Source organism: Copadichromis virginalis, linkage group LG4 (genome assembly GCF_057382275.1).
Source record: "Copadichromis virginalis isolate Kocher_CV1m ecotype Utaka linkage group LG4, C_Virginalis_male_GT1.1, whole genome shotgun sequence".
Lineage (NCBI taxonomy): Eukaryota > Metazoa > Chordata > Actinopteri > Cichliformes > Cichlidae > Copadichromis > Copadichromis virginalis.
Window position 1 is genome coordinate 34,740,347 of NC_140621.1, and position 27,900 is coordinate 34,768,246.

Genomic DNA, 27,900 nt, shown 5'->3' on the forward strand with positions numbered 1-27,900 from the left:
GTCCATGTTCAAAAGCAGACAGATATTTAAACAGCCGCACGTGCAGGATGGACGAACAGCCTCCCATCACAAGTCTCATGAACACTGCTCAGCTTTGAAGTCACCGATGAAGTCCTGTGTGCTACATAAAGCTGCTTCTTTGTCTTTGGAAGATTATTATTGTTACTCAACACAGACACTAAAGTGTGAGCACAGTGTGACCTGATGTAACGTGACGTCCTTGAAAAGCCACAGTGTAAGACTGCCTTGGATGGTATCAGTGAAAAGCAGTGTTTCATTTGTTTCTGTAGCTCAAGGACGAAGCTGCAAAAGAATGTGTCATACAAAGTTAACATATGTCCACTAAGACGAGAGAAAGTGTCTTTCTCAGCCTGAAAATCAGCTGTAATTCATTGTGCTGACACCGTGTGTCTGATTTTTAGAGCCAAATGTTTTAAAGACGTCTTAATTTAAAAGTAGAAAATTACAGGTCGCCCAGGCCTTCATGTCTTTAAGACATACCTGTAGTTTCACCTGGCTTCATATATGACTGGTTCTACTGTATATAAAAATCTTGTTGAACACACACAGAGAGCAGCTCAGTTTAATGACACGTTTATTCTTCGGTTACAGTCACACGGTTACAGAAGAACACGTCATTTATTTTATCCAAATATATAAAAATACATTTGAACGTACAAAATAATCAGAACCTGCTCCTGAGTTTACCTATAGCCCCATGCGCTGCCTCCAGCGCCCTGGACAGGTTTTGGTTTGATGGTGCCGATGATCGAGATTCGATTCGGGTCCCAGACACAATTCTCCTCCAGGCCGCTCTTCACCATCCCACAGTTGGGCGGCACCCAGGCGGTGTCGTAGCCACTGTATTGCCAGGTCTTCTGAAGTGGGTGGTTCTGATAGTTGATGACGATCACCCGTCCCACGTTGACCTTAACTTTAATGACAACTCTGTCATACTCAGGGTGACCAATGGGATAGCGACTTGCTTTCTCCAGGTCTCTGCTGAGGTAGACCCCCGGACCGAGCATCCCATCATAAGACTGGCCAAAACCCGTCATCAGGATTCTTTTAGCGTTCGCACTGGTGGTACCGTGGTACATGACGTAGGTTCTACCGTCTCTTGGCCCTTCACAATCCAGTCGGATTACCCCTGGAGGCAGGAAGTCATCTTCAGCCCACTGGAAGTACATTTTTCTGATTCGGATGTTAGTGTGATTGTCTCTGCAGGAAATCATGAGAACATCACAGCGTTAAGAACAAGAAGCCTGAACTTTAAAATAGAGAGTTAGTTATATTAAATGGGGAGTTATTATAAGAAATCAGGTGTTTTAAATGATTTTTACAGTATTTATAACTCATTATAAAATAACAGTGGTTAATCCTAAATACTTTCCAGTCCAGGCAGGTGTTGTGTTTCATTGTGTTGCGTCAGATCTGACGATATGAGATACATTTAATCTTTTTTTTGTTATCTCTCAAATTGGGAATTATCACTTCATTATCAAAGTGGGCATGGACGCTCTGCTGGGTGCTGGGCTCCTGTTTCTGGCTCATGCCGCTCTCTCTCTCTCACACACTCACAAGAAGATTGTTGATTTATGTATCTGTGCATTTTCATGCTTTTGTGTTTCAGGTGCTGTATGTTTGTTTTTTCTCACAGGTGCAGCAGCTGGTGATACATCGTGCATTTCTATCTGTGCTCTGTCATGTTCTTATTTTCTCCCCTCTTCCCCCCTTTTTATTTCCTCAGATCTTTAAAAAGCAAACCGTATTTGGCACAACAGTGTGTTCAGATTATAGTTCTGACTGCAAAAGTAAAAACAAACAAAAGATAAACTTGCTGTGCCAAAGATGAGTGTCTGGCCTCAGAGGTCAGCGGCTCTTTCTGACTTAATTTGACTGTTATTAATGGAAAAATGAATATTTGTAGAAAAATAAACATGTAATAGAATAAGTTTGAATTGGCTCACTGTCCATGTAGCTGTGAAAGCCTGATGACGATGTTCTGTTTAATGTTCACGTTTATTTCACAAATCATCACCTCACTGAAAAGTTGTTTCACAATAAGTAGAATTTCAAACTCAGGGTTTCTGAATCACATTTCCTGCACGGAAATGTGATTCAGAAACCCTCTCGCTGGACTTTCACACAGTTGAAAAGTTCATCATTAAGTCCTGATAAAACTGACATAAATCTGCTTTTATCAGTCGGAAAGTTCGCAGCTGAGTGTAAATATGTCCTCATTCACACAGTACTGACAACGTTTACTGCAAACATTCAGACTTTTTAAGGAAAAAAGAAGAAAAGTGTGTTTGCTGAGTCCACGTACCTCTCTGCAGGCTGGTCCAAAAATGGAGTCTGTGCCTCACTCTGCTTCTTTTTCAGGAGGAAATACCACAAACAGACCTCCTCCTTTCAGTTTCGTTTCACGTGCTGTTAAGTCCTTCACTTTAGGTTATAGGCAGTATGTGCTGGAGTACTTAGTGTGAGTTAGGTTTCACTCCTGCCATCCAGCAGCTCATAGATCAGGGACTTTTTGGCAGAACAGGAATTTTGGTTCTTTCCAGTTTTTCTCCATGATCGATTTAAGGTTTTAAAGGAAATTGGTCTCTTTGATATTTCTAAATATATGCTCTTGCTCAGATGCAGATGAGCTCTACAGCAGGTTATCAGAAAACTCAAAAGGAAACAGGAAATTCCCGTCCACTCATTTTCCTGCTGTATTTGCAAAAGTTTCCATTGTCCTGCTGCAGACTGACTTACGTTTGCACAACATAAACCAGCTTACAGGGATACAGCTGACATATTTCCCATTATCAGTGTGACTCTAAGGATCAACATCATCACATTGATGTCCTTCTGTAGTGATGAGGGCTTGTGTGCAGAGACATCGACGCTATTAGATTATTCTGTTATTATATGTTACCTTATATATGTAATCAAAGTAGTTGAATTAGAATACTGCTGTAGATCACATTATACCCTTTAATATAGAGTGTGTGAGCTGTATGTAGTTTAGTTCTCATTATACTTTTGAGTTAACAGAACATATTCACATATTAGTTCATTAGATAAATGTGCATCACTCTGTATCCTTGATCTGCTGGGAATGTGTGACACTGTTTTCTTGATATGCTTAAGTGTTGAATCATGAAGAGAAGGTTGTAAGCAGGAGACTCTGTGTCTAAAGACAGGGGAGATAGATAGACCACATTCCACACCCCCACCTTACAGAAAGCAGAGAAACAACTGCCGAGGTCATAACTTAGGCGCTGTAACAGAGAAAAAATGTGATGTTTTGGCTTTTACGACTAGCTGGGGGCCACTAGAGACTATAAAAAGCTGAGCAACCCGTCACCATTTTGAGACATGTGCCTGACCCTCTGGTAGCATCTCTCCCGTCCGGACGTTGTAATGCTCTGACTGTTGAATTGTACGGAAATAAATGATTGTTGATTGAGCATTTATACACCGAGTATTGTCCTTCCTTCAGCCCAAAGATTCAAAGAATTGGGAGATTTCAACAACGCTGATCTCTTTGTGTTGTTTCATACGTCTCTTTTATCGTCCTGCAGTTAATTTGTTCCTCGTTGTGTTGCTTTGTAACTTCTTGTGGTCGCTGAGCATCTTTTTAAAACTATATTTTTTCATTGTTTTGTGTGCACAGACATGTAAAAGGTGACCCAACACAGTCTATGAGCACAGTTTGTGTTTGTGTCATTCTTCTGTCTGTTTGATACCATTGTGTATTTCCTGACAGTCATTTTTCCCTCTTTGTTTTTTTAGTGTCGATACTTTTACATCTTTGCGTGTTTTTAAAATTTTGTACCTTTGCGGTTGTGATATTTTCTTTCTTTTTGTACATCTTTGGTCCTTTTGAATCTAACTGGTGTCACTTTATTGCTTTATTGTAATAACTGGAAACCCTGGTCAGTGGTCATTTTATTGTCCCCAATGGGAAATTGATTTGCAGCATGTCTACTCATCAAACAACTCAGACATTTAAGAAAAACAAACAGAACAGCCCAAGTTTTATCAAGAGCTGCAAGAAAGTGCCGTGTGTGACAGTGTTGGCAACAACAGTTATGGTTTAGTGTTGTTAAGCACGATAATAGCAGCAGGTATAAAGAACTATGCCTCGTGGTTTTCTCTGCAGGCACTTCACACCGATGACCTAAAGAGACGGTTTGTTTGAAACTTAACATGACAGAGGTCGCCTTCCTCAGCACCTGCCTGTTATAAAAGTCCAAAAGCTGGACCTGAGACCTCCCTGAAGTCTGACCAGCCACTTTAACCAGGTTACCCAGTCCGGTCTTATTGGTCAGTGTCATGGTCCTTGTGTCTCTCCAGCTCGCTCACTCTTGGCCACATGTTTTGATATTGCTTTTCTCTCTCTGGCTGTGTCCCAATTAAGAGACTGCACGCTTGAAGTACGCATTTTAAATGCGATTACGTCACCGCCACGCGACGACGGCTGTCCCAATTCGAAGTGTACTTCAAATGCATACTCCAAATGCGCCGTCGATTTCCCCAAATATCAAGCGTGGTCCGGTGCACGCTTCGTGGTACCATCAGTGTTGGGACTAACGCGTTATTAAGTAACGCGTTACAGTAACTACGTTATTATTGTGGTAACGAGCACGGTAACTAGTTATTATGCCAAAATCAGGAACGCGTTACTCGTTACTGGGATTTAGATAGGGTCGTTACTCGTTACTTCGTGTGGTGGCATCGCGGAGTTTCCACAGATTCAGTAACATTAGCAAGTGGTGGAGGCAGCAGGTGGATGAAGGAAAAGGGGAGGCAGAAGGAAAAGAGACCCGAGGCGGCCGCCGGTCCGAGTGTGAACTGAACTTCAGGTAAGAAGTTCTGACCTGCAGTCTCTCTGGGTCAGATATGAACCAAGTTTAGGTGGAGTTTATTTTCGTTATTCTGACTTTTTCGTACTGCGTGCTAGCTAGCATGACGGAGTTTCTATACAGCTGGGTGGTGCTATGAAGTTAATGATTTTGTTCATAAGTTATTAGAGTTGCCAACCGTCCCGTCTGGTATTCAGAGAAAATATTACGCGTTTCTTATTGAGGTGAAAAGGAACAGTTTGTCCCGTAATTCAGCTACAATGAAAAAGACACAAAGCTGGAGTTACTCTGTGTCTTTACGCTGCACAGCTGCCTCTTCTTCTCTCATTCTCCCCCCTCCCTCTCCTGTTTCTACTTCAATCATGAAAACTGATCAGTGATCAGCTGATCGTCTCTCTTGTTTGTTTATCGCCCACTTTGTGCCAGAAAGAGGAAACCAGCGGATGTCGCGCTAAACAACAGCAGCACGTTTAAGCTTGATCAGCTGTTGCTAGAATTTATTTAATATTAATTTCTAGTATCAGCTGATGTTTGCTGGAGCCACAGCTGCAAAGCTGCTGGTCATGATATGGTTTGGTTATGTGGTGAGAGGGAAACATGAAGATGAAACCAGGAGATGTCCTTACTGGATCATCAGAGCTGAACAGGTGATGGAGAAACAGGTTTACCTTTTAGGTGACATGAATGAGTTGAAGGGAAGTTATGAACTGTTTCTGAGAGACAAATAACCCCAGGATCCTTTTCTAAGTAGCTGACAGCTGGTAACTGTGCAGGGGCGGGTCTAGCAAAGTGTTGCCAGGGGGGCAGGTAGGGCATTAACAGGGAAAGGGGGGCACAAAGAAATACTTTTCTTTCTTATTCTCATTTAAAATGTCTCGTTTTTAAAAAATAATTATCTGAATCTTACAACAAACGATTGATAGATTGATGCATATATACCATCAGAACAGTGAACATCACTGTCACAACAGTGTTTGTTTTCATTCAAAGGCTTTATGATTTTCCCTATAATGGTGGGCCAGTCTCTAGTCAAAATGCCCGGGATGATTTTTTTGTCCCAGTCCAGCTCTGTATGCAGCTCATCTGCAGTCTGGTGTTACCTACATCTTCCTATTCGGAAGGCAGAATTTCCGAGTTCTGAGTACAATCGAAAGCACCACGACTGCAGTTTTTGTGTTGGATGTAAAAGGCGCAGATGACACTGTGACGTAGGCTAGAATCATGGCAGCGGTCAATGACGGTCCAGGCGTGGGATTTCTCTCGTGGAAATATGCACATTATCTTTTTCTTTCTATTGGTAGGTGGCACAGTGCACTTGTGGCAAGTAAGCAAGCTAGAAGACTGCAAAGTTATGGAAGCAACACATTAACAAGAGAATTCTGAGTAAAACCAAAGTTACTTTCCCTAGTAACTAGTTACTTTGAAAGTAACGAGTAACTTGAAGTAACTGAGTTACTTTTGAGAGAAGTAACTAGTAATGTAACTAAGTTACTATTTTAAAGTAACTTACCCAACACTGGGTACCATATATCCCACAATTCATAGCGCGGCGGTGGGTGTGGATAATTTTGCCGCAAAATACGGCAGAAGGGAGCGGCTGAAGAGGGGTTTTTTTTTCCTCCAAACTTTATTGAACTTATAAAGCGAACAGTCAGTCATTCCAGTTCAGTTTGTACAGTAGACATACAAGGCAAATAAGAGTAACAATATACAGTACAATGAAAAAAGAAAGAGAAATAAATAAAGGAGAAAAAAGGAAAAAAGGGGGAATGTGACAGACTTCATAAAACTTTGTACTTGAAAGTTGTGACAGCTCATTCGTTAAACATTTCTGAATGAATTTCAATCAATGATAAACCTTTTTTATTGGAAGTTAATTTAAGAGAGTTTAAGTAATATTCAATTTCAATCAAAAACAAATTAAATGAAGGGGTTGAGTTTTGAAATTTACATTTATGTATGTGGAATTTCCCTAATAAGATGGAGCGGCCTAAGAGTGAACTGTCAAAAGTACTGAATATGACGTCACTTATTTATGTGCGAATGTTTAATAATTAAAGTCAGTCATATATCCACAAACACAACAAGCTGAAAGTCAGTGATTTATGTATATGTGTGTGCGTAGATATATATACACTCAACAAAAATATAAACGCAACACCATTGTTACTGCTCCCATTCCCCATGGGATGGACGTAGAGACCTAAAATTCATTCCAGATACACAATATAACCATCCCTCCCAAACAGTGGTCACAAATCAGTCCAAATGTGTGGTAGTGGGCACATCTGCCATATTGAGATAATCCATCCCACCTCACAGGTGTGCCACATCAGGATGCTGATCTGACATCATGAGTAGTGCACAGGTGTACCTCAGACTGCCCACAACAAAAGGCCACCCTGGAATGTGCAGTTTTTTGCGCTATTGGGGGTCTGGGGACCCAGAACCGGTCAGTATCTGGTGTGACCACCATTTGCCTCATGCAGTGCAACACATCGTCGCATGGAGTCTATCAGATTGTCAATTGTGGCCTGTGGAATGTTGGTCCGCTCCACTTCAATGGCTGTGCGAGGTTGTTGGATATTCGTGGGAACTGGTACACGCTGTCGTATACGCCAGGTCAAGACCCCGATGAGGACGACGGGCATGCAGTTGAGCGTCCCTGAGACGGTTTCTGACAGTTTGTGCAGAAATTGTTTGGTTGTGCAAACCAATTGTTCCAGCAGCTGTCTGGGTGGCTGGTCTCAGACGATCTTGGAGGTGAACCTGCTGGATGTGGAGGTCCTGGGCTGGTGTGGTTACACGAGGTCTGCGGTTGTGAGGCCGGTTGGATGTGCTGCCATATTCTCTGAAACGCCTGTGGAGACGGCTTATGGTTGAGAAATGAACATTCAATGCACGGGCGACAGATCTGGTTGACATTCCTGCTGTCAGCATGCCAATTGCACGCTCCCTCATTGCTTGTGGCATCTGTGGCATTTTGCTGTGAGACAAAACTGCACATTCCAGGGTGGCCTTTTGTTGTGGGCAGTCTGAGGTACACCTGTGCACTACTCATGATGTCAGATCAGCATCCTGATGTGGCACACCTGTGAGGTGGGATGGATTATCTCAATATAGCAGATGTGCCCACTACCACACATTTGGACTGATTTGTGACCACTGTTTGGGAGGGATGGTTATATTGTGTATCTGGAATGAATTTTAGGTCTCTACGTCCATCCCATGGGGAATGGGAGCAGTAACAAAGGTGTTGCGTTTATATTTTTGTTGAGTGTATATATATATATTAGGGGTGCAACGATATTCGTATCGATATTGAACCGTTCGATACAGTGCTTTCGGTTCGGTACGCATATGTATCGAACAATACAACATTTGTAATTTATTTTATCAACTTTCCTTCTGACGATGCTGTCTGTGTTGAGCGCTCAGTGAATCTGCGTTCGACTACTCCGCCTAGGCTGCACTGTCCAGCGCAGATCCACTGAGCGCTCAACACAGACAGCATCGTCAGAAGGAAGAGCGCAGGGCACCTCCCCCACCCTCATTCAGATCTGGCGTTTGGAATTATTTTGGTTTTCATGTGACGTATGACCCTGAAGGTAAGCGAGTCATGGACTAAAGTAAAACAGTATGTTGGATGTGCCATGCAATGCTCAATTACATGGGTGGGAACTAGTGTGTTAGCGCAGTTAGCTCGTTAACGTGTTAGCCGTCTAGCCCCATGCACTGAGCGATCGGCGGTAGCTCGTTAATGGAGATTTGCCGTGTTGTGGTGTTAAGGTCATTTCAACGAGATTAACCTGAAAGCACTAGCGGGAACACAACGAATATGACTGCACATTTACGCCGACATCATCCTAGTGCAAAGACAAAAACAACAAGCATGCTACTAACTTTAGCCGAGTCATTTAGACAGCTGTTAGCACAGGATTCTCCTTATGCTGCTGAGAATATAGCCCAGAAGAAGCGGATAGTATAGCTTTTATTTTGGAAAGAGACATTTCTCTGTAATAAACTCTCTTTTCCAAAGATGAGTGATTCCTCAATCAGATACAGGGCTCGCAATATCGCTAGCCTGACATCCTGGGGCTAGCGATTTTTTCAGTCGGGCTACCAAAATCTACCTCTGCCCTGCCCGTCGGGCTATTGTAGGAAGGAAAAATATATGTCAATGCTTTTGCATTCTTTCAGAAATGTAGCTGGGTAATTATGTCATTGGCATCGGTGAGCCACTGTCAATATGTGACATATTGAAATCGCGTTTGAATTTGCGCTTGTTTTTTTGCTTTCACTTTGCAATCGCGCGAACTGTGTATAGAGAGCGACAGCACTGATCTGTGAGTGATGATAATTTGTGCACCAATTCCTCTGACATCGTCTTATTAATTGTTAGCTTACTATGCAAACATGACAAGTGAAATCTCCCGCAGCTTAAACATGTGAGAGGTTGATCACGCAGAGAATCGCTGAGCTTATGTGAGTGAGTGTGTAAAAGCATTTCAGTTCTGCTGAGCCAAACAAGACAGGTCAGGGTGAAGAAGTGACAGCCAAAGAAAAGCTTACCACAAAACGGAGAAGTTATGACAAATCAGACTATAAGGCAAAAAGAAAGTGCAGCTTTATGGTTTCATGGACAAAAGAATTTCTGTGGCTGCAATATGATGAGCTAAATAACCAGGGCTGCACATAAGTGGTCCGCAGGTGCGCATTCGCTGTCAAAATAAAAAACACGCACAAGGGTTAGGGTTAAATTTAAAAACTGTACTTTTGAGTTAAAATATATATTTATAATTTTAATAAATGACAAATTAAAAATGCATGAACATTTTTTTTTATCGAAAAAATATCGAACCGTGACACCAAAGTATCGAACCGAACCGTGAATTTTGTGTATCGTTGCACCCCTAAAATATATATATATATATATATATATATATACATACATACACATACATACATACACATACATACAGTGGGGCAAAAAAGTATTTAGTCAGCCACCGATTGTGCAAGTTCCTCCACCTAAAATGATGACAGAGGTCAGTAATTTGCACCAGAGGTACACTTCAACTGTGAGAGACAGAATGTGAAAAAAAATATCCATGAATCCACATGGTAGGATTTGTAAAGAATTTATTCGTAAATCAGGGTGGAAAATAAGTATTTGGTCAATAACAAAAATACAACTCAATACTTTGTAACATAACCTTTGTTGGCAATAACAGAGGTCAAACGTTTACTATAGGTCTTTACCAGGTTTGCACACACAGTAGCTGGTATTTTGGCCCATTCCTCCATGCAGATCTTCTCGAGAGCAGTGATGTTTTGGGGCTGTCGCCGAGCAACACGGACTTTCAACTCCCGCCACAGATTTTCTATGGGGTTGAGGTCTGGAGACTGGCTAGGCCACTCCAGGACTTTCAAATGCTTCTTACGGAGCCACTCCTTTGTTGCCTGGGCGGTGTGTTTTGGATCATTGTCATGTTGGAAGACCCAGCCTCGTTTCATCTTCAAAGTTCTCACTGATGGAAGGAGGTTTTGGCTCAAAATCTCACGATACATGGCCCCATTCATTCTGTCCTTAACACGGATCAGTCGTCCTGTCCCCTTGGCAGAAAAACAGCCCCATAGCATGATGTTTCCACCCCCATGCTTCACAGTAGGTATGGTGTTCTTGGGATGCAACTCAGTATTCTTCTTCCTCCAAACACGACGAGTTGAGTTTATACCAAAAAGTTCTACTTTGGTTTCATCTGACCACATGACATTCTCCCAATCCTCTGCTGTATCATCCATGTGCTCTCTGGCAAACTTCAGACGGGCCTGGACATGCACTGGCTTCAGCAGCGGAACACGTCTGGCACTGCGGGATTTGATTCCCTGCCGTTGTAGTGTGTTACTGATGGTGACCTTTGTTACTTTGGTCCCAGCTCTCTGCAGGTCATTCACCAGGTCCCCCCGTGTGGTTCTGGGATCTTTGCTCACCGTTCTCATGATCATTTTGACCCCACGGGATGAGATCTTGCGTGGAGCCCCAGATCGAGGGAGATTATCAGTGGTCTTGTATGTCTTCCATTTTCTGATGATTGCTCCCACAGTTGATTTTTTCACACCAAGCTGCTTGCCTATTGTAGATTCACTCTTCCCAGTCTGGTGCAGGTCTACAATACTTTTCCTGGTGTCCTTCGAAAGCTCTTTGGTCTTGGCCATGGCGGAGTTTGGAGTCTGACTGTTTGAGGCTGTGGACAGGTGTCTTTTATACAGATGATGAGTTCAAACAGGTGCCATTCATACAGGTAACGAGTGGGGGACAGAAAAGCTTCTTACAGAAGACGTTACAGGTCTGTGAGAGCCAGAGATTTTCCTTGTTTGAGGTGACCAAATACTTATTTTCCACCCTGATTTACGAATAAATTCTTTACAAATCCTACCATGTGAATTCATGGATTTTTTTTCACATTCTGTCTCTCACAGTTGAAGTGTACCTCTGGTGCAAATTACTGACCTCTGTCATCATTTTAGGTGGGGGAACTTGCACAATCGGTGGCTGACTAAATACTTTTTTGCCCCACTGTATACACAGTATAAAGCATCGTGTCAGTGCAATTTCAATAAAGGAGTTTCATTCTAACCAATGCCCGCTGGTGGCTACATTTTTTTTATGAACCAGGCAATCTGCTCCTTAGATCCACTGCAACTCTCAGCTTTTTATATCAGTCATGTTGCTGGCCGGTTGCAAACTGTGGCTCTTGTTGTTTCTCTTTAGCACCATTTATTTTTCTAGGCCTTTGTTTCCTCCATCCCAGTTGTTTTTAGCTGTGTTGTTGTCATCAAATTCCAACAATTTTTTTTATTAAACAGTAAAATGTCTCAGTTTAGACATCTGATGTGTTTTCGGTGTTTTTTATGCATACAAATATGGAATAATTAATTATTTACATATGAATATTGCAATGAACACAATAGTAAAGTCATTTCTATGGCACGTTTATTTTTCAGGTTACACTGACATGGTTACAAAATATGTCATTTTATGATTTCTTATCCAAATATATAAAAATACATTTGAACGTACAAAATAATCAGAACCTGCTCTGAGTTTACTTGTAACCACATGCGCTGCCTCCAGCGCCATGGACAGGTTTTGGTTCAATGGTGCCAATGATTGAGATTCGATTCGGGTCCCAGACACAATTCTCCTCCAGGCCGCTCTTCACCATCCCACAGTTGGGCGGCACCCAGGCGGTGTCGTAGCAATTGTATTGCCAGGTCTTCTGAAGTGGGTGGTTCTGATAGTTGATGACGATCACCCTTCCCACTTTGACCTTAACCTTAATGACAACCTTGTCATGCACAGGATGATCGATGGGATAGCGACTCGCTTTCTCCAGGTCTCTGCTGAGGTAGACCCCTGGACCGAGCATCCCATCTTTAGACCGCTGAAAACCTGACTTCAGGATCAATCGAGCACTCTTACTGGTGGTGCCGTGGTACATGACGTAGGTTCTACCATCTCTTGGTCCTTCACAGTCCATTCGAACCACACCTGGAGGCAAAAAGTCATCTTCAGCCCACTGGAAGCTCATTTTTCAGATCCAGATGTTGGTGTCAGTGTCCCTGTAGAAAAAAATATGTTACTGACATCAGTGCCAATAAGACAAAACAGATAAGATTAGCTATAAAATTAAGAATTTATTAGTCAGGAAGTTCACAGCGGAGTCTAAATATGTCCTCATACACACAGAACTGACAAGATTCACTGTAAACATTCAGACTTTGTTTGAGTCCACGTACCTCTCTGCAGGTTGATCCAAGAATGGAGTCCGTGCCTCACTCTGCTTCTTTTAACAGTAGACGTCCTTCTTTCAGTTTTGTTTCATGTGCTGTTGCTCGTCCTTGTCTTTAGGTTACAGACAATATGTACTAGGTGTGGTCAGTGTGTGAGTTCGGTTTCACTCCTGCCACCCAGCAACACACAGATCAGGTGTTTTCAGCCAGAATGAAACGTTTGGCACTTTCCAATTTTCCTCCATAAAAGTTTTGTGATATTAAAGGAAATTTGTCTCCTTAATATTTATAATTTTATGCTCTTGTTCAGATGCAGATGAGTTATATAACAGAAACACGTAACAGGAAATTCCCGTCCAGTCAGATTCCTGCTGTATTTGCAAATGTTTCCATTCTGCTGCAGACTGACTTTCGTTTTGGACCAATGAAAGTTTACGGGAATTTGGCTGATATATTTCCCATATAACGAGCTCCTGCTGTGGCTCTAAGGCTTCTGCTAACTTTGCATTTATGTAAAGCTGCAGATGCTGAAAATGACGGCCTGAATCTATTATTACACTAAATTGGCTTCTCTCAAAATATAAAAGAGCCCATCAGTGTCTTTAGTCACACATTTGCTAGCATAGATAGCATAGAAACTGAACATTAAACAGTCTTCTTTTGTCTTTTCATTACTTAAATTTACGATAATGGGTTATACAGCTGTGGGGTATACAGTTCATTACAGCAGACGTCTTTCTGAAAGTGCTGTAACTAATAACCCTTTCCCACTACCACCTACTCGAGTCGGCTCTGCACACCTCGACTCCTTTTTGGGGTTTTCTATTAGGTGGTGGTGCCTGGTACCTACTGTTAGTACCTACTCGGCTGGGGATCCAGGTGATACGAAAATGTGACGTCACCAGACGGCATGTCACCGATTGGCTAGTCAGTGGCGTCACTCGATGAGTCTTGAGAGCTTCTCCTTTACAAAAATCTAAACCGCCATTTTGAACCTGGCAACGAGGGAAATGTGTACAGAAAAAACAACACTGTGGCCCCCAAGTCTGACACAAAGGCCCAGACTGAGCAGCAGGTTTACCATCACCTCAACGTGCTGTTGTGGCGTTCATGTCGCACAGAAATTACATCAACATGACCGGAACCGAGTTAAGTCAAGTTGAGCCAAGTAGGTACTAGTGAAAAAGATCTATAAGTTTAATTCAGATCAAACTGAGGTTATTGTACTCGGCCCTGAAAATCTTAGAAATATGGTATCTAAGCAGATTCTTACTCTGGATGGCATTACCTTGGCCTCCAGTAACACTGTGAGGAACCTTGGAGTCATGTTTGACCAGGACATGTCCTTCAACGCTCATATTAAACAAATATGTAAGACTGCTTTCTTCCATTTGTGCAACATCTCTAAAGTTAGAAATATCCTGTCTCAGAGTGACGCTGAAAAACTAGTTCATGCATTTATTACTTCCAGGCTGGACGACTGTAATTCATTATTATCAGGAAGTCCTAAAAACTCCCTGAAAAGCCTTCAGCTGATCCAAAATGCTGCAGCAAGAGTCCTGACAGGGACTAGAAAGAGAGAGCAGATTTCTCCTGTTTTGGCTTCCTGTTAAATCCAGAATTTAAAATCCTGCTCCTCACATACAACCTGATGTATCAATCTCACCTGATGAATTACGTAATCAACTAAAAAATGCTCTAAGTTCCGTTCAAGGTGGTCTAGGTGAGGAAGACCAATGTAACCTGGAACAAAGAAAGGGTGTTTCACTCTGCTCTGTTTAAAAAAAATCCTTCTTTCAGTTTTGTTTCACGTGCTGTTGTTAAGTCACTTTAGGACCACACCCAGTAAATATTGACTTAACAACAGCACGTGAAACAAAACTGAAAGAAGGATGTCTCAGAGTGGTTTGAAATGAAGTTTATTAAAGTGGATTTACAAGTGCAGAATTTATTCTACAAATTATTATTTAAGCACAGAATTCTTTATTTTGATGCGCGTGGCTCTTGACTCCATAGTCAGTGTGTGAATTAGGCTTCACTCCTGCCACACAGCAACACACAGATCAGGTGTTTTCAGGCAGAATGAGACTTTTGGTATTTACCATTGTACCTCCATAAAATATTTAGAACAAAGAGAGGGTGGAAGGGTATAAATAACTCACCTGTGTGTTTGTTCTGTTGCTTAACAATAAGCTACCTGTCATGTCATTGAATCTGTTGTAAATCCATGTTTAACTTTTTCTGTTGCAGATTTCTTTGTCTTTCACTTTCAGGCAGACTGGATGTGTCGGTTAAGAGTGGCAGACTCATTGTTTTACTTTCCCCAAGAGGGCACACAGATTTACGTTTATGATGCCTTTGTTTTGTTGTTGTTTTTGTGATTGATACCTTTGTCCTGTTGTTGGCAGACCAGGCGTGTGATCGGTCATATGATGTGTACACTGCTTCTTTTTTTGATTGTGCTTTATAGGTGGACTGGGAAACCCTGGGTCAGTGTATAGAGCTGATAACAATGGTCAGTGATCACTTTATTGTCCCCAATGGGAAATAGATTTGCAGCATGTCCACTCATCAAACAACACAGACATTTGAAAAACAAACAAACAGAACAGCTCAAGTTTTATCAAGAGCTACAAGAAAGTCCCATCCTCTAGTTCGCAGTGATCGGTCGCATCACTGGAGGGGACGAAGCCGCTTATAGGAGAGAGGTGTGATGGTCTGATGTCATGGTGTGAGGACAACATCTTCACCCTCAACACTAACAAGACAAAGAAGATGATAGTGGACACGAGGAAGAGGAGGAGGCCTCACCAGCTGCTGTTTATCCGGGGCCTTGAAGTGCAGAGGATGAGCAGCTTTAGGTACCTGGGCGTCTACATCAGTGAGGACCTCACCTGGACACCGAACACCACACAGCTGGTCCAGAAGGCTCAGCAGCGGCTGTATTTCCTGAGGAAATTTGGTATGTCGGCCAAGATCCTAAGCAGCTTCTACAGCTGCACTGTGGAGAGCACACTGACCAGCTGCAGCGCTGCATGGTACGGCAGCACTGCTGCTATGGACCAAACGCAAACGCCTGCAGAGAGTGATAACAACTGCGGAGAAGATCATCAGGACCCCGCTGCCCTCTCTGCAGAGCATCAACCATCGCAGAGTCCAGAGGAGAGCTGCCTCCATCCTCAAAGACCCCACACACCCCCAACACGGACTGTTCACACTTCTGCCCTCGAGACGGAGGTTTAGGAGTGTGAAATCCAGAACATCCAGACTCAACAACTCCTTCTTCCCCACGGCCATCAGACTCGTGAACAGCTGACCTATTTTCGAACAGTAATAATAACTTTTTGCACATCAGGCCATCCTGCATATTAAGCTACGGCTCTTTTGCACACATCTCTGTTTCAGAATTAAATATTTTTGTCTCCCTTTCTGTCTTCATTTATTTATTTGTACTATTTGTATTTTAGCTGTTCTATTTCTATTGCATATATTAATCGGCAGCAAAGAAAGAATTTCATTGCACAGAGAAATGTCTTTTTTATTCTTTGGACACATGACAATAAACACTTTGAATCTTTGAATCTTGAAGGAAATGCTGTGTGCGACAGTGTTGGCAACAACAGCAGGTCTTCACTGCAGGCACTTCACCGACGACCTGAGGGAAGCAGCTGAAAATGTGACTTTTCATTCTAAGAGCCTGAGTCCGTTCGGTCCCGTGGCGAAGAGACAGATTACCGTACCAAACAACGCTACAAAACATTAGAACAGATTAAAAATGTATCATAATTTCAGATGAAACATAAAAATACCAGTCTTGGTACGAGGTGGTTCGGGCATCTGACAAGGATGCCTCCTGGGCGCCTCCTGGGCGAGGTGTTCCAGGCATGTCCCACCGGGAGGAGGCCCCGGGGCAGACCCAGGACACGCTGGAGAGATTATATCTCTCGGCTGGCCTGGGAACGCCTTGGTATTCCCCCGGATAAGCTGGAGGAGGTGGCTGGGGAGAGGGAGGTCTGGGCCTCTTTGCTTAGGCTGCTGCCCCCGCGACCCGGCCTCGGATAAAGCGGATAAAGATGGATGGATGGACATAAAAATACTCAATTTCCTTAAAAACACAGCCGTTGTTGGACCTTTTTTTGTAGCAGCAAACTGTGACTCAAAGGGCAGAACATCAAAAACTACCCTCCAAATACTTGTAACTGTCCACCAGTTCAATGGCAGGTGGCACCGTTTACTATTGTTAGTGCAGGATGGGGCCTGACCCCCTGGAGTCAGTGGCCATGTCTTCAGTTTTCAGGGTGTTGATCTTTAAAAATGACGCCAAGAAGCAAACTCATCCACAGCCCCATGACTTACAATGACTGTTATCATGTGTACTTTGACAGTCATTCTATTACAGAATATAGAGCAGAGGAGAGAGACAACATCACTGTGATGAACCAGTAGAGTATATACAAGGCCTGTATGCAAATATCAGTGGAAGCTCTTCCACCTGCTGCAGAATCTCCTCCCTGATGTTCATCTCTAGAGATGTTAAAGCAGCAGGCCTGAAATCATTTAGTGATGTGGGGTTTGTAGTCTTTACAACTGGAGCATTTTCTAAAGCTCTGGAACCTTTTGCTTCTGGAGTGATAAGACAAAGATATAAGAAAAGGTAAAGTAAAAATCTGTCAGCTCATTGGCCAACTGAAAACCAGGAGACTTCTTTCTTAGTACTGCTGCACATACACGACCCATATGAAGTGGAGATGTGACTGAGCTGCAGCAGACAGACTCAACCTGAGTCCAAACCTTCGGTGAGTCTGGGTAAAACAAATAAAGTGAATATATCTGCACGCTCGCTTTGGCCCAGGCCACAGTTTCCTGCTCAGCTAGCTCAATCTGACTATTCTGGACTTTTCAGACTCTGCTCGTATCTTTATTAAATTCACAGTAATCTTCCATCTGCTTCTCAATTTCTGTACTTGACTTTTCCACTTTGGTGCTATTTCACATCCCTGCTCTCCTGTATATGAAGAAACCTCCAAACTAACTCTTAGGGTCCAGTCGTCAGTTTGTCAGTTTTTATGAACTTTAGTGTAAATTCTTTATATTTTCCTTCATTTAAAAATTCTTTTTTTTTTTTTTTTGGATTAATTTAAAGTAATGCCTGCTGTCATGTCCAGGGGGCGCTGTGGCTCTACAGTAATCACTGCCACATGGATGAACTTGTTAGTCACTCACATGAATCTACTCATTTAAATTCTGTTATGAATTTTTTTCATGTTCACACGTTTTCAGATCTTCACTATGACTCCAGGTTTTATGTGCTGTAGATGACGATTTCATGCTGTCATTCAGAATCAAAAGACTCAAAAAGGACACTTGTAGCAGGCACCGCCCATCCAGCCAGATTCCTGCTGTATTTTCTGCTGCAGGCTGTCTTATGTTTACACAACATAAACCAGTTTACCGGAATAACATATTTCCCATAAATGTGATCACTGTAACTTTAAGGTTACTGCTAACTTTGTATTTACACTTTCAAATGTCTCGGAGTATTTTTTAAGCTAAAAAAGCAAACCCATGCCTCCTAAAAAGAGCAAGATCCCCAACAAATCCCCTTTTGTTTTTTGGGGGCTATTTTATGTCCTCTTTGCTATTAAAAAAAATCTTTATAGGCAATTTTTCCCTTTTTGTGTTGTTTTGCTTGGATTTTTGAACATCTTTGTTTCTTTTTTATACTGGTGGTGGTCAGAGGGCCCGGTGGCGCCTGTGTCCGGCAGCCTCGCCTCTGTCAGTGCGCCCCAAGGCAGCTGTGGCTACAACGTAGCTGCCATTGCCAGTGTGTGAATGTGTGTGTGAATGGGTGAATGACTAAATGTAGTGTAAAGTGCTTTGGGGTCCTTAAGGACTAGAAAAGCGCTATACAAATGCAGGCCATTTACCATTTTTTTGATTTTACATTTTTTAAGATCATTATATTTTTTAGTTTTGTCATCTGTTACGTTCCCCCCGAAGGGGTCTAGGCATATGAGTGAGGGGACCAGTAACAAATGAGTCCGGAATCAGAATGAAAAGGAAAACAGACAGAGTTGTTCTGCATCAATAAAACTTTATTACAAAATGGTACAGGTTAACATTAACTTAAAGGGCCGGCAACGCCGTCTTACCAATAACGCCAAAGAAACAAAGAAAACGCTCGCAGCCACGAAAGGCAGGAGGACTACCAAACAAACACAATAAAAAAAAAGGAGGCACTTCCCCCACTTCCTACCCTACTCCCCACCACGGGGAGACACTCTCAGGGCCCACAAGCCCGTCTGCTCACTGGTCAGAAAGAGGCTGTCTGTCCAAAATCTAGCACAGAACCGCGTAGAGCCACCGAGGAAAAAGCCACCCTGCTCACAGCTCATCCCCAGTTTAAATAGCCTCAGAGGATGATTGCTGACTGGAGTCAGGTGGCAAACGAGGCTAATCAGCAGCAGCTGTGTCCTGGGGAGAGAGGAGAGTGAGAGAGACAGAGAGGGGTAGGAGTGGCAAGAGGGGTGGAGGCGGGGAGAGTGGGCAAACACCCCACCCACACACTCCCACAGCCTCACAGAACGTAACATTCCCCCCCCCCTTACATTGAAGCCCTATCAAAACAACAACAACAACAACAACACCCTATTGCGAGCTGCGTGAGAGTGCATCAGCCACTATATTGTCAGTACCTTTCTTGTGTATGATCATCAGATTGTAATCCTGGGCCAGGAGTGCCCAGCGCATCAGTCGCTGGTTGTGATTGTACATCCGGTTCAGAAAAACAAGGGGGTTGTGGTCTGTGAACACGGTCACCGGGGAAGCGCTGGAGCCCACATACACTTCAAAGTGCTGCAGAGCTAGAAGCAGAGCTAAGGCTTCTTTCTCTATGGTAGAGTAGTTCAGTTGATGGGGTTTGAACTTTGCAGAGAAATAACAGACCGGATGGCACACACCTTCCTCATCATCCTGCAGCAGGACTGCCCCGGCTCCGGTGGCACTGGCATCGACCTCTAGCTTAAAGGGGCGAGAGAAGTTTGGAGCTGCCAATACAGGGGTGCTGCACAGAAGAGATTTTGCCGACTCAAAGGCATGCTGGCATTCAACTGACCATTCAAAAGGCACCTTTGGGCTACACAGTTTGGTTAGCGGGGTCACGACCACAGAAAAGTTCTTACAGAAACACTGGTAATATCCGGTCATCCCTAGGAACCGCCTTAGTTCCCGTCTGGTGGCTGGACTCGGGTAGTCCAGGATTGCAGCAACCTTCGCCTCCACTGGGCGGACCTGCCCAAACCCCACCTGCTTACCTAGGTAAGTGACGGTTGCCTTACCAAACTCACACTTAGCGAGATTGAGGGTCAACGAGGCCTCGGCTAGCCGCTGAAACACTGTCCTCAGAAGGGACATATGATCTGCCCATGTGTCTGTGTATAGCACCACGTCATCTAGATACACATTGCACTGGGGCACATCTCCCAACACCAACTGCATCAGTCGTTGAAAAGTAGCTGGGGCATTTTTCATGCCAAAGGCCATTACTGTGTATTGCATGAAGTGGTCAGGGGTGACAAATGCAGAAATCTCTGAAGCTCTGGGAGTGAGAGGCACCTGCCAGTAGCCTTTAAGGAGATCGAGTTTGGTGATGAATTTGGCAGGGCCGATGCTGTCAATGCAGTCTTCCATACGAGGAAGCGGAAAAGAGTCAGAGACCGTTACAGCGTTTACCTTCCGATAATCTGTGCAGAAACGGGGTGTGCCATCAGACTTAGGTGTTAGTAGACATGGGGAGCTCCAGGGGCTACAACTAGGTTGTGCCAAGCCGTTTTCTACTAAGTACTCAACTTCTTCATTCATGACCTCACGTTTGGCGAAGGGGCAACGATATGCATGCTGCTTGATTGGGACTGCGTCTCCAACGTCAATGTCATGCTCACAAACGTGGGTACGCGAGGGTACGTCACTAAAAAGAGACAGGTAGGAGTGCAGCAAGTCAAGTACCTCTTTACACTGGGACGGAGGAAGGTGAGATAGGTTGGCCTCGGCCTTAGCTAAAAAAACGGAATTTGACAACCGCCCACATTGCTGTCCCTCAGAAAGGGTACCCAGATCATCATCACCCTTAACTTCAACACTTAGCAGGGCAACAGGGACTGAACCGGGGACAGCCGTCCCAGCAGTGTCTGATGATTCTGTCATGCTGGTGTCTCTGGTATGGTATGGTTTCAACATGTTGACATGGCATAGGCGAGTCTTCCTTCTGCGTTCTGGGGTGTTGAGAATATAGTTGGTGTCAGACACTTTTTTCACTATCACATAGGGGCCTGAGAAACGAGCCATGAGGGCAGAACTGGGCACGGGCAACAACACAAGAACTTTGTCCCCAGGCTGGAACTGTCTTTCCACTGCTTTTTGATCACATCGTTTTTTCATGTTTGCCTGGGATACACAGAGAGCCTCTTTTGCTAACAAAGTAGCCCGTTGCCACCTGTCCTTGCATGTTTTTACAAACTCCACCACAGTAGTTTTAGGCACACAACCACTGAGAAAACTCTCCTTCAGCACCTTTAGCGGACCCCGCACGTCATGTCCAAACACCAGGGTAGCTGGGCTGAACCCCAAAGACTCCTGCTTCACATCACGTATAGCGAACAATACAAAAGGGACCCCTTCATCCCAGCTTTTTCCGGTGTCGTGGCAATACTTACTCAACATCGCCTTGAGAGTTTGATGCCACCGCTCCAGTGCACCTTGTGACTCTGGGTGGTAAGCACTAGACACAGAATGAGAAACTCCAAGGGACCGTAGAGTCCGATTAAAATCCCTGGACATGAAATTGGTACCCTGATCTGTCTGCACGGTTTTCGGGAGGCCAAAGGTGGTAAAGAATTTGACTAGTGCTTTGGTAATGCTTGCTGTCGTGATTTTCCGCAGAGGAATCGCCTCTGGGTATCGAGTGGACACACACATTATGGTTAACAAGAACTGATTCCCTGCCCGCGTCTTTGGTAAGGGGCCAACACAGTCTACCAGGATATGCTCAAAAGGTTCACCGACAGCAGGGATAGGACGTAGGGGGGCGGGGGGCACCGCCTGGTTCGGTTTACCCACAAGCTGGCAAGTGTGACAGGTGTTACAAAACTGCACTACATCTGCTTTCATTGCCGGCCAAAAGAAATGCTGCAGTATACGGTCATATGTTTCAGTGACACCTGTCACACTTGCCAGCTTGTGGGTAAACCGAACCAGGCGGTGCCCCCCGCCCCCCTACGTCCTATCCCTGCTGTCTCATTTTTTATTTTTCCTTTATTATTTTCGGAGTAATCCCGGGTGGGGATTAGTTCCCTGTCGGGGGTAGGCTTGTCGGTGCTTTGTGCACTTGATGCTTAGCCTTTAAAGTTGCCTCGAGCCTGGTACACTCCAGAAGCTAACTAGGCTAAGATTTTAGTAGGCAGGTCTGGGGAGAGGGTCGGCGGTACTTTTATTTATTGGTTAACCTCTGGCCACACTTTTCCCGCCTGTTTTCTCATTTGTGTATTGGAGGTGGTGCTTCTTTGTTGTTATTGTTAGCCTCAGGTAGTTTTTTTTGTTTTTAGAATTGATGGCTACCTTTGATATTGCCGTGTTTAATAAAAACCCCTCGCTTGTCCAACTGGACGCCTGTAGGAAGAGGGATTTGCATGAGGTGGCATCAGGTTATAGCATTTCTGTTTCCACAGCTCTGCGTAAGGCTGAGCTGAAAGCTGCTCTTGTGGCTGGCTTGGTGGAGAAAGGGATAGTGGCCTTGCCAGTATCTGCCAGTCCACTTGAGCATGGTGCAGCGTCTCAGCCTGTTCCGCAGGCGTCAGCTCAAGCTGTAGGTCCATTGGTGTCGACACCTGTTGGTCAGGGGCTGCCTGTGGACAAACCCATGACATTGCCTCGCTTCGAACCCCTCTCCATTGAATCAAGTGAAGGCTCGAAGCAGGATGCTAAGCTCCGTGTATGCCTGGCTCGTCTCCAGTTAAAAAAAGGAGGCACTTCCCCCACTTCCTACCCTACTCCCCACCACGGGGAGACACTCTCAGGGCCCACAAGCCCGTCTGCTCACTGGTCAGAAAGAGGCTGTCTGTCCAAAATCTAGCACAGAACCGCGTAGAGCCACCGAGGAAAAAGCCACCCTGCTCACAGCTCATCCCCAGTTTAAATAGCCTCAGAGGATGATTGCTGACTGGAGTCAGGTGGCAAACGAGGCTAATCAGCAGCAGCTGTGTCCTGGGGAGAGAGGAGAGTGAGAGAGACAGAGAGGGGTAGGAGTGGCAAGAGGGGTGGAGGCGGGGAGAGTGGGCAAACACCCCACCCACACACTCCCACAGCCTCACAGAACGTAACACATCTCTGTGGTCAATCACTTGGGAGGATTCAGTGCATTTAGGCACTTTGCTGTTAATGAATATATGAACGTTTACCTTTTTGAATAAAGTATGAAAAGTCTCTTCCAGTTAGAACTTTTTCCTTCCCACTGTCACCAAGTCCTTCTTCACTGATGGGGTCTTCTCACTAAGATAGTAGGCTCTACCTTACACTAAAAATGTTTTAATATGAATAAATATTGAACGGATGTTACCGAGATGACAATATCCAGTTTGAAAAAGGAGACAGGGAGGCAAAGTTGACAATAGAATAAAGGTTTTATTAATAAATAAACAAAAAAGACACATAAGCCTGTATTTTACCCCAAAAGAAAGAAACACACAAAAAAATAAGTGTCGTTCAAAGGCTACATGAACCAAGCTCAGTCTTTATGACCAGCACGACCACGGCCAGCACGGCCAGCACCACCACGACCAGAACCAGCACGGCCAGCACCACCACGACCAGCACCACCACGACCAGAACCAGCACGGCCAGAACCAGCATGGCCAGCACCACCACGACCAGAACCACCACGGCCAGAACCACTACGGCCAGCACCACCACGACCAGAACCACCACGGCCAGAACCACCACGGCCAGCACCACCACGGCCAGCACCACCACGGCCGCCTTCACTATCAGAATTGCTGTCTGGCATTGGTGCGCTCCACCCCATGGCCTGAAATCCTGCTGGACTACAATGACACATACAAAACTCAATGTCTTTTTTTTTACATTAAAATATATAAAACGCTTCCAAATATGCAAAATACAACAATAACTGCTTGTGGAATTTACCTGTAGTGCATCCATGCACACCATGCATCATAATCATCATCATAATCATATGAGTAGGGATCTGGGAGGTCTGGGAGTGAGTAAGTTAATTCTCTCATCGAGATCGGTCTTGAACCAGCTCGAGTATCCCTGACAGGTTTTGGTTTGATGATGTCAATGATTGTGATTCGCTTGGGATCCCAGACACAATTCTCCTCCAGGCCGCTTGTCACCATCCCACAGTTGGGCGGCACCCAGGCAGTGTCGTATCCGTGGTCATGCCAGGTCTTCTGAAGTGGGTGGTCCTGACGATTGATGGCCTTCACTTTTCCTACGTTGACCCTAACCTTAATGACAACCCTGTCATGCTCAGGGTGACCGATGGGATAGCGACTCGCTTTATCCAGGTCTCTGCTGAGGTAAACGCCCTGACCGAGCATCCCGCCTGAAGACTGGCGAAAACCTGACTTCTGGATCGATGAAACATTTGCCCTTTTTGTGCCATGGTACATGTTAGGTATTTTAGTACCATGGTAGCATTTACTGGATATTGTTTTATAGTGACATTATGCAGGAAAACTCTGTCATTCAATAAGGCCCCTTTGTTTTAGTTATTTTTCTCTCTGACCCAAGAATTGATGTGTAGGACTCACAGGCTGGTACCCCAAGGTCGAAAACACCACAGAGATGAGACCACTTCCTTACTCCCATCCTCCCTTCTTTATCTCTTAGAAAAAGGCTCGTTAAAGGCCAGGTGGTTTGTTTCAGAATTCACTAATGAAAGAACTCTGTATTCTATGTCTAGGAGTGTATTTTGCTGGGATGATCATAAATTGTAGCTGAGCTGATAAACTACACACAGGATACTTCTTTGCTCACAAGGCAGGAAGACGTTTCCTTATTTGGTCTGTACCGGTTTGAACTGGGAAAGCTGACACACGAACCTTTTTTTCATCTATATAAACTGCTGTGTATCAAATAAACCTTTGAGTCGATTGGGAAGGCAACCTAAAGCAGTCTCTGTTTTCTTGTTCTCCCAAGCTGCTCCCGAGCTCGTACTAACACGCTGAATGGCATACCTGAGTGTTACTTTAAATAATTAGGAATCTTAGAAGGAAAGGACAGAACTCTGCTTATCGCTCACGCCACGGAGGAAACCCGGGAAGGCAATTTCCTTCAGTACATGACATAGGTTTTACCATCTTCTGGTCCTTCACGGTCCACTCGAACTACCCCAGAAGGAAGACCGTCATCTTCAGCCCACTCAATGCTCATTTTTTATTTCAGTCAGTGTCCCTGCAGGAAGAAGAATCATTATGATGAGGATATCATCAAATTAAGACAAAAACAGGGTAAGGGTTACCGTTCAAAAAGGCTTATTATTATTATTATTATTATTATTATTATTATTATTATTATTATTATTATTATTATTATATGTCAAGTAATTTAAAGGTGTGTCCAGAAAAGCAATTTGAATTTACTTTAAATTAATTTTTAAGTAAAGTTAATCTTAAATAATTTCCAGTCCAAACATATGGAATAAAAATCCACATATACAATAATATACTAAGAAAAAAAATAGAAAACATGAATCTTAAAAAGACAGAAACAAAAACACTTGATTCATTTCAGTTGGAGTTTGGCTTTATGATGTCAACATAAAGCCAACAGAAAATAATGATAAAATATATATATATATATATATATATATATAATAATAAAATGCAAATCTCAATAAATCCAACAACTGTCCCCCCAATTTTAAAATATCATAAGATGAATATATTCTATATATTATTTAACACAGTTGGGTAGATACCAAGTATACCAGTGTTGGTATCTTAGTGCAGATAAAAATGAGACCTCTAAGTGGAGCCTCACTGGAGGCCAAGGTAATACCATCCAGTCAGTATCTGCTTAGACACCAGGTTTCTGAGGGTTATTCGCAGGAAGTACAATAACAGTTAAATCAGAATTTAGAAGCAGAAAAAATAGTGGTCATCTAGACCTTTATGTCTTTAAGACAGGCCTGGGTATGTCGTATGTATTATTGTAATAAGCAGCACCTAAAATAAAAAGCACTGGTCCCAATCCAAGAACCATGTGCAACTCTGTGACTACGTTTTGTGGGTGAAGAAGACAGACGAGAATATTTACATGAAAAATTACTAGAATCTACTAGAACCTATTAGAAATTATCCAAACAGGTGCATTGCATTTTCTTCAGCACCAACACCCACAGTACAAAGTACTCGACTGTCTGCAGAGGAATATTATGGTCACTGGTACTGAACGCTGCCTAGCAGGACAGGTCCAGAGAGTGCACTGTCAGAGGCTTTCAGAGGGTCATTGGTACCCTTCACTAATGTTGTTTGTGTTCTCTGATAATCTCTAAATAATGACTGAAACTCTAGAAATAAACAATTCATCTGAAAGAGTCACAAAGCTGATTAGTCAATAAGCAGCTAACTGGACTTTAATTGGCACTTTATGTACACAGAACTATCTGTGAAAATCTAGACTTTGAGGAAAAACGTACCTCTCTCTCCAGGTTCATCCAAAAGTGCAGCCTGTGTCTCAGTCTGCTTCGTTTAAATAACAATGTTCAGCCTTCAGGAGGAAGTACCATGAATAGAAATCCTTCTATCAGCTGTTTCACATTCTGCACATTGTTACGTCCTTCACTTTAGATTGTAGATGATGTTATTTATTGGGAGTGGTCTGTACAGGAGTTATCATAGGTTTCAGTCCTGAGAACCAACTGCACACCACCCAGGGCCTATCAGACAAAACGGGGCTTACGAGAACTTTCTTTTCCTCCACGAAAGATTTATGATCAGCACAAATTTGCATTTTCAAAATGTACATTTTCCTATAGGTCTGTAAGACGAATTACAGGCAGTCAGAAATATCAGAAGGACATGTGCAAACGGGAATCACCTGTCCAACTACATTCCTACCAGTATTAAAGTTTCCATTGCTCTGCTGTGTCCTCTCTTACATTTCTCATCACATAAAACATCTTATGGGAATATGGCTGACATGCTGTTAGGCCTGGACTTTTGGAAAATGGCACACGTTTGTAATTTTGCCTCTGTACACAACCACAGTGGATTTTAAATCCAGTCAAGATTTTTAAAAATCAAGATCTGAGTCAAATTAAAGTGCACGCCCACAGCAAACTGCAAAAGTAACCTCGAGGCAAAGACATGGAATATTCTTCAATCGCCAAATACACCCAATAAATGCACTTTGAATGAAGCAGGAGTTGAAAATGCTGTTTCTTCTTTAAGGTGACGAACAGGGAGCAGGAGAAGCAGATCTAAAGGGAGGACGGGGAATAAAAATCATTGGCCCGTTGTTTTGTTTCTCAGTAACACAGCCACCTGTTAGCTTGTTCAACCGGTTTTAAATCCAAGTTTCACTTTTGTTTCAGGTCTTGTACATTTTCTTGTAAGTCACACGTCATGGTATTCATGAGGTGTGGTTAGCAGAACAGCAGGTCCCACATCCATGTTTTTGACAGGAGACCACAAAGATATATAGTTATACGGCCTTTCCCTAGAAAGAAAAGGTGTTGTTTAATTATAATTTTTAACCTGCTGCTAGAGGAGAAGTCAACATATTCTCTTTTACAAAGTTGATAACGACCTTCATGTACCTGTCAGGGTTACTGTGAGAAGGAAAGGATGTCCTGATAATAATCCATTTGTTTCTTAGTGCTGAATCCAGATGTTGTCCAGATGTCACCACACAATTGATCCATAAATGATTCACGTGTGCCTAAATCCTCAGTCAAGGCCAAATGTGAACCAGAGGAAACTGCAGGTGGGGCTATGTTTAGGTTGAACATGCTGGCACTCAGACAATGAAAGCAGTAACAAATATTACTTAAATATCATGTCGAAAATCAGGTTTGACTCCTACTATATGCTCATTCAAAAACCAAAATTTGACCAGCTGTACTGGGGCTGCCTTATAAAAGAAAACTGGAACAGCAGTGAAAAAACTCCAGTGTGATCACGGTGACAGAAACAGAGACAAAGTAGCAAAATGTTCATATCGA

The 27,900-nt window shown here is 43.4% G+C and overlaps 1 protein-coding gene across 1 annotated transcript; it reads right to left on the reverse strand.

Moving 5' to 3' along the window:
- Positions 1-578: 578 nt before the first annotated feature.
- Positions 579-26,435, reverse strand: LOC146712002 (uncharacterized). The gene is made up of 8 exons (XM_085452979.1): positions 26,374-26,435; positions 25,011-25,127; positions 23,987-24,337; positions 23,078-23,081; positions 11,973-12,414; positions 4,168-4,174; positions 2,330-2,412; positions 579-1,221 (listed from the first exon to the last, which is right to left on the reverse strand). The coding sequence occupies exons 2-8, from the start codon at positions 25,104-25,106 to the stop codon at positions 705-707; spliced, it is 1,500 nt and encodes a 499-aa protein (XP_085309105.1). The 5' UTR covers positions 25,107-25,127; positions 26,374-26,435; the 3' UTR covers positions 579-704.
- Positions 26,436-27,900: the final 1,465 nt, after the last annotated feature.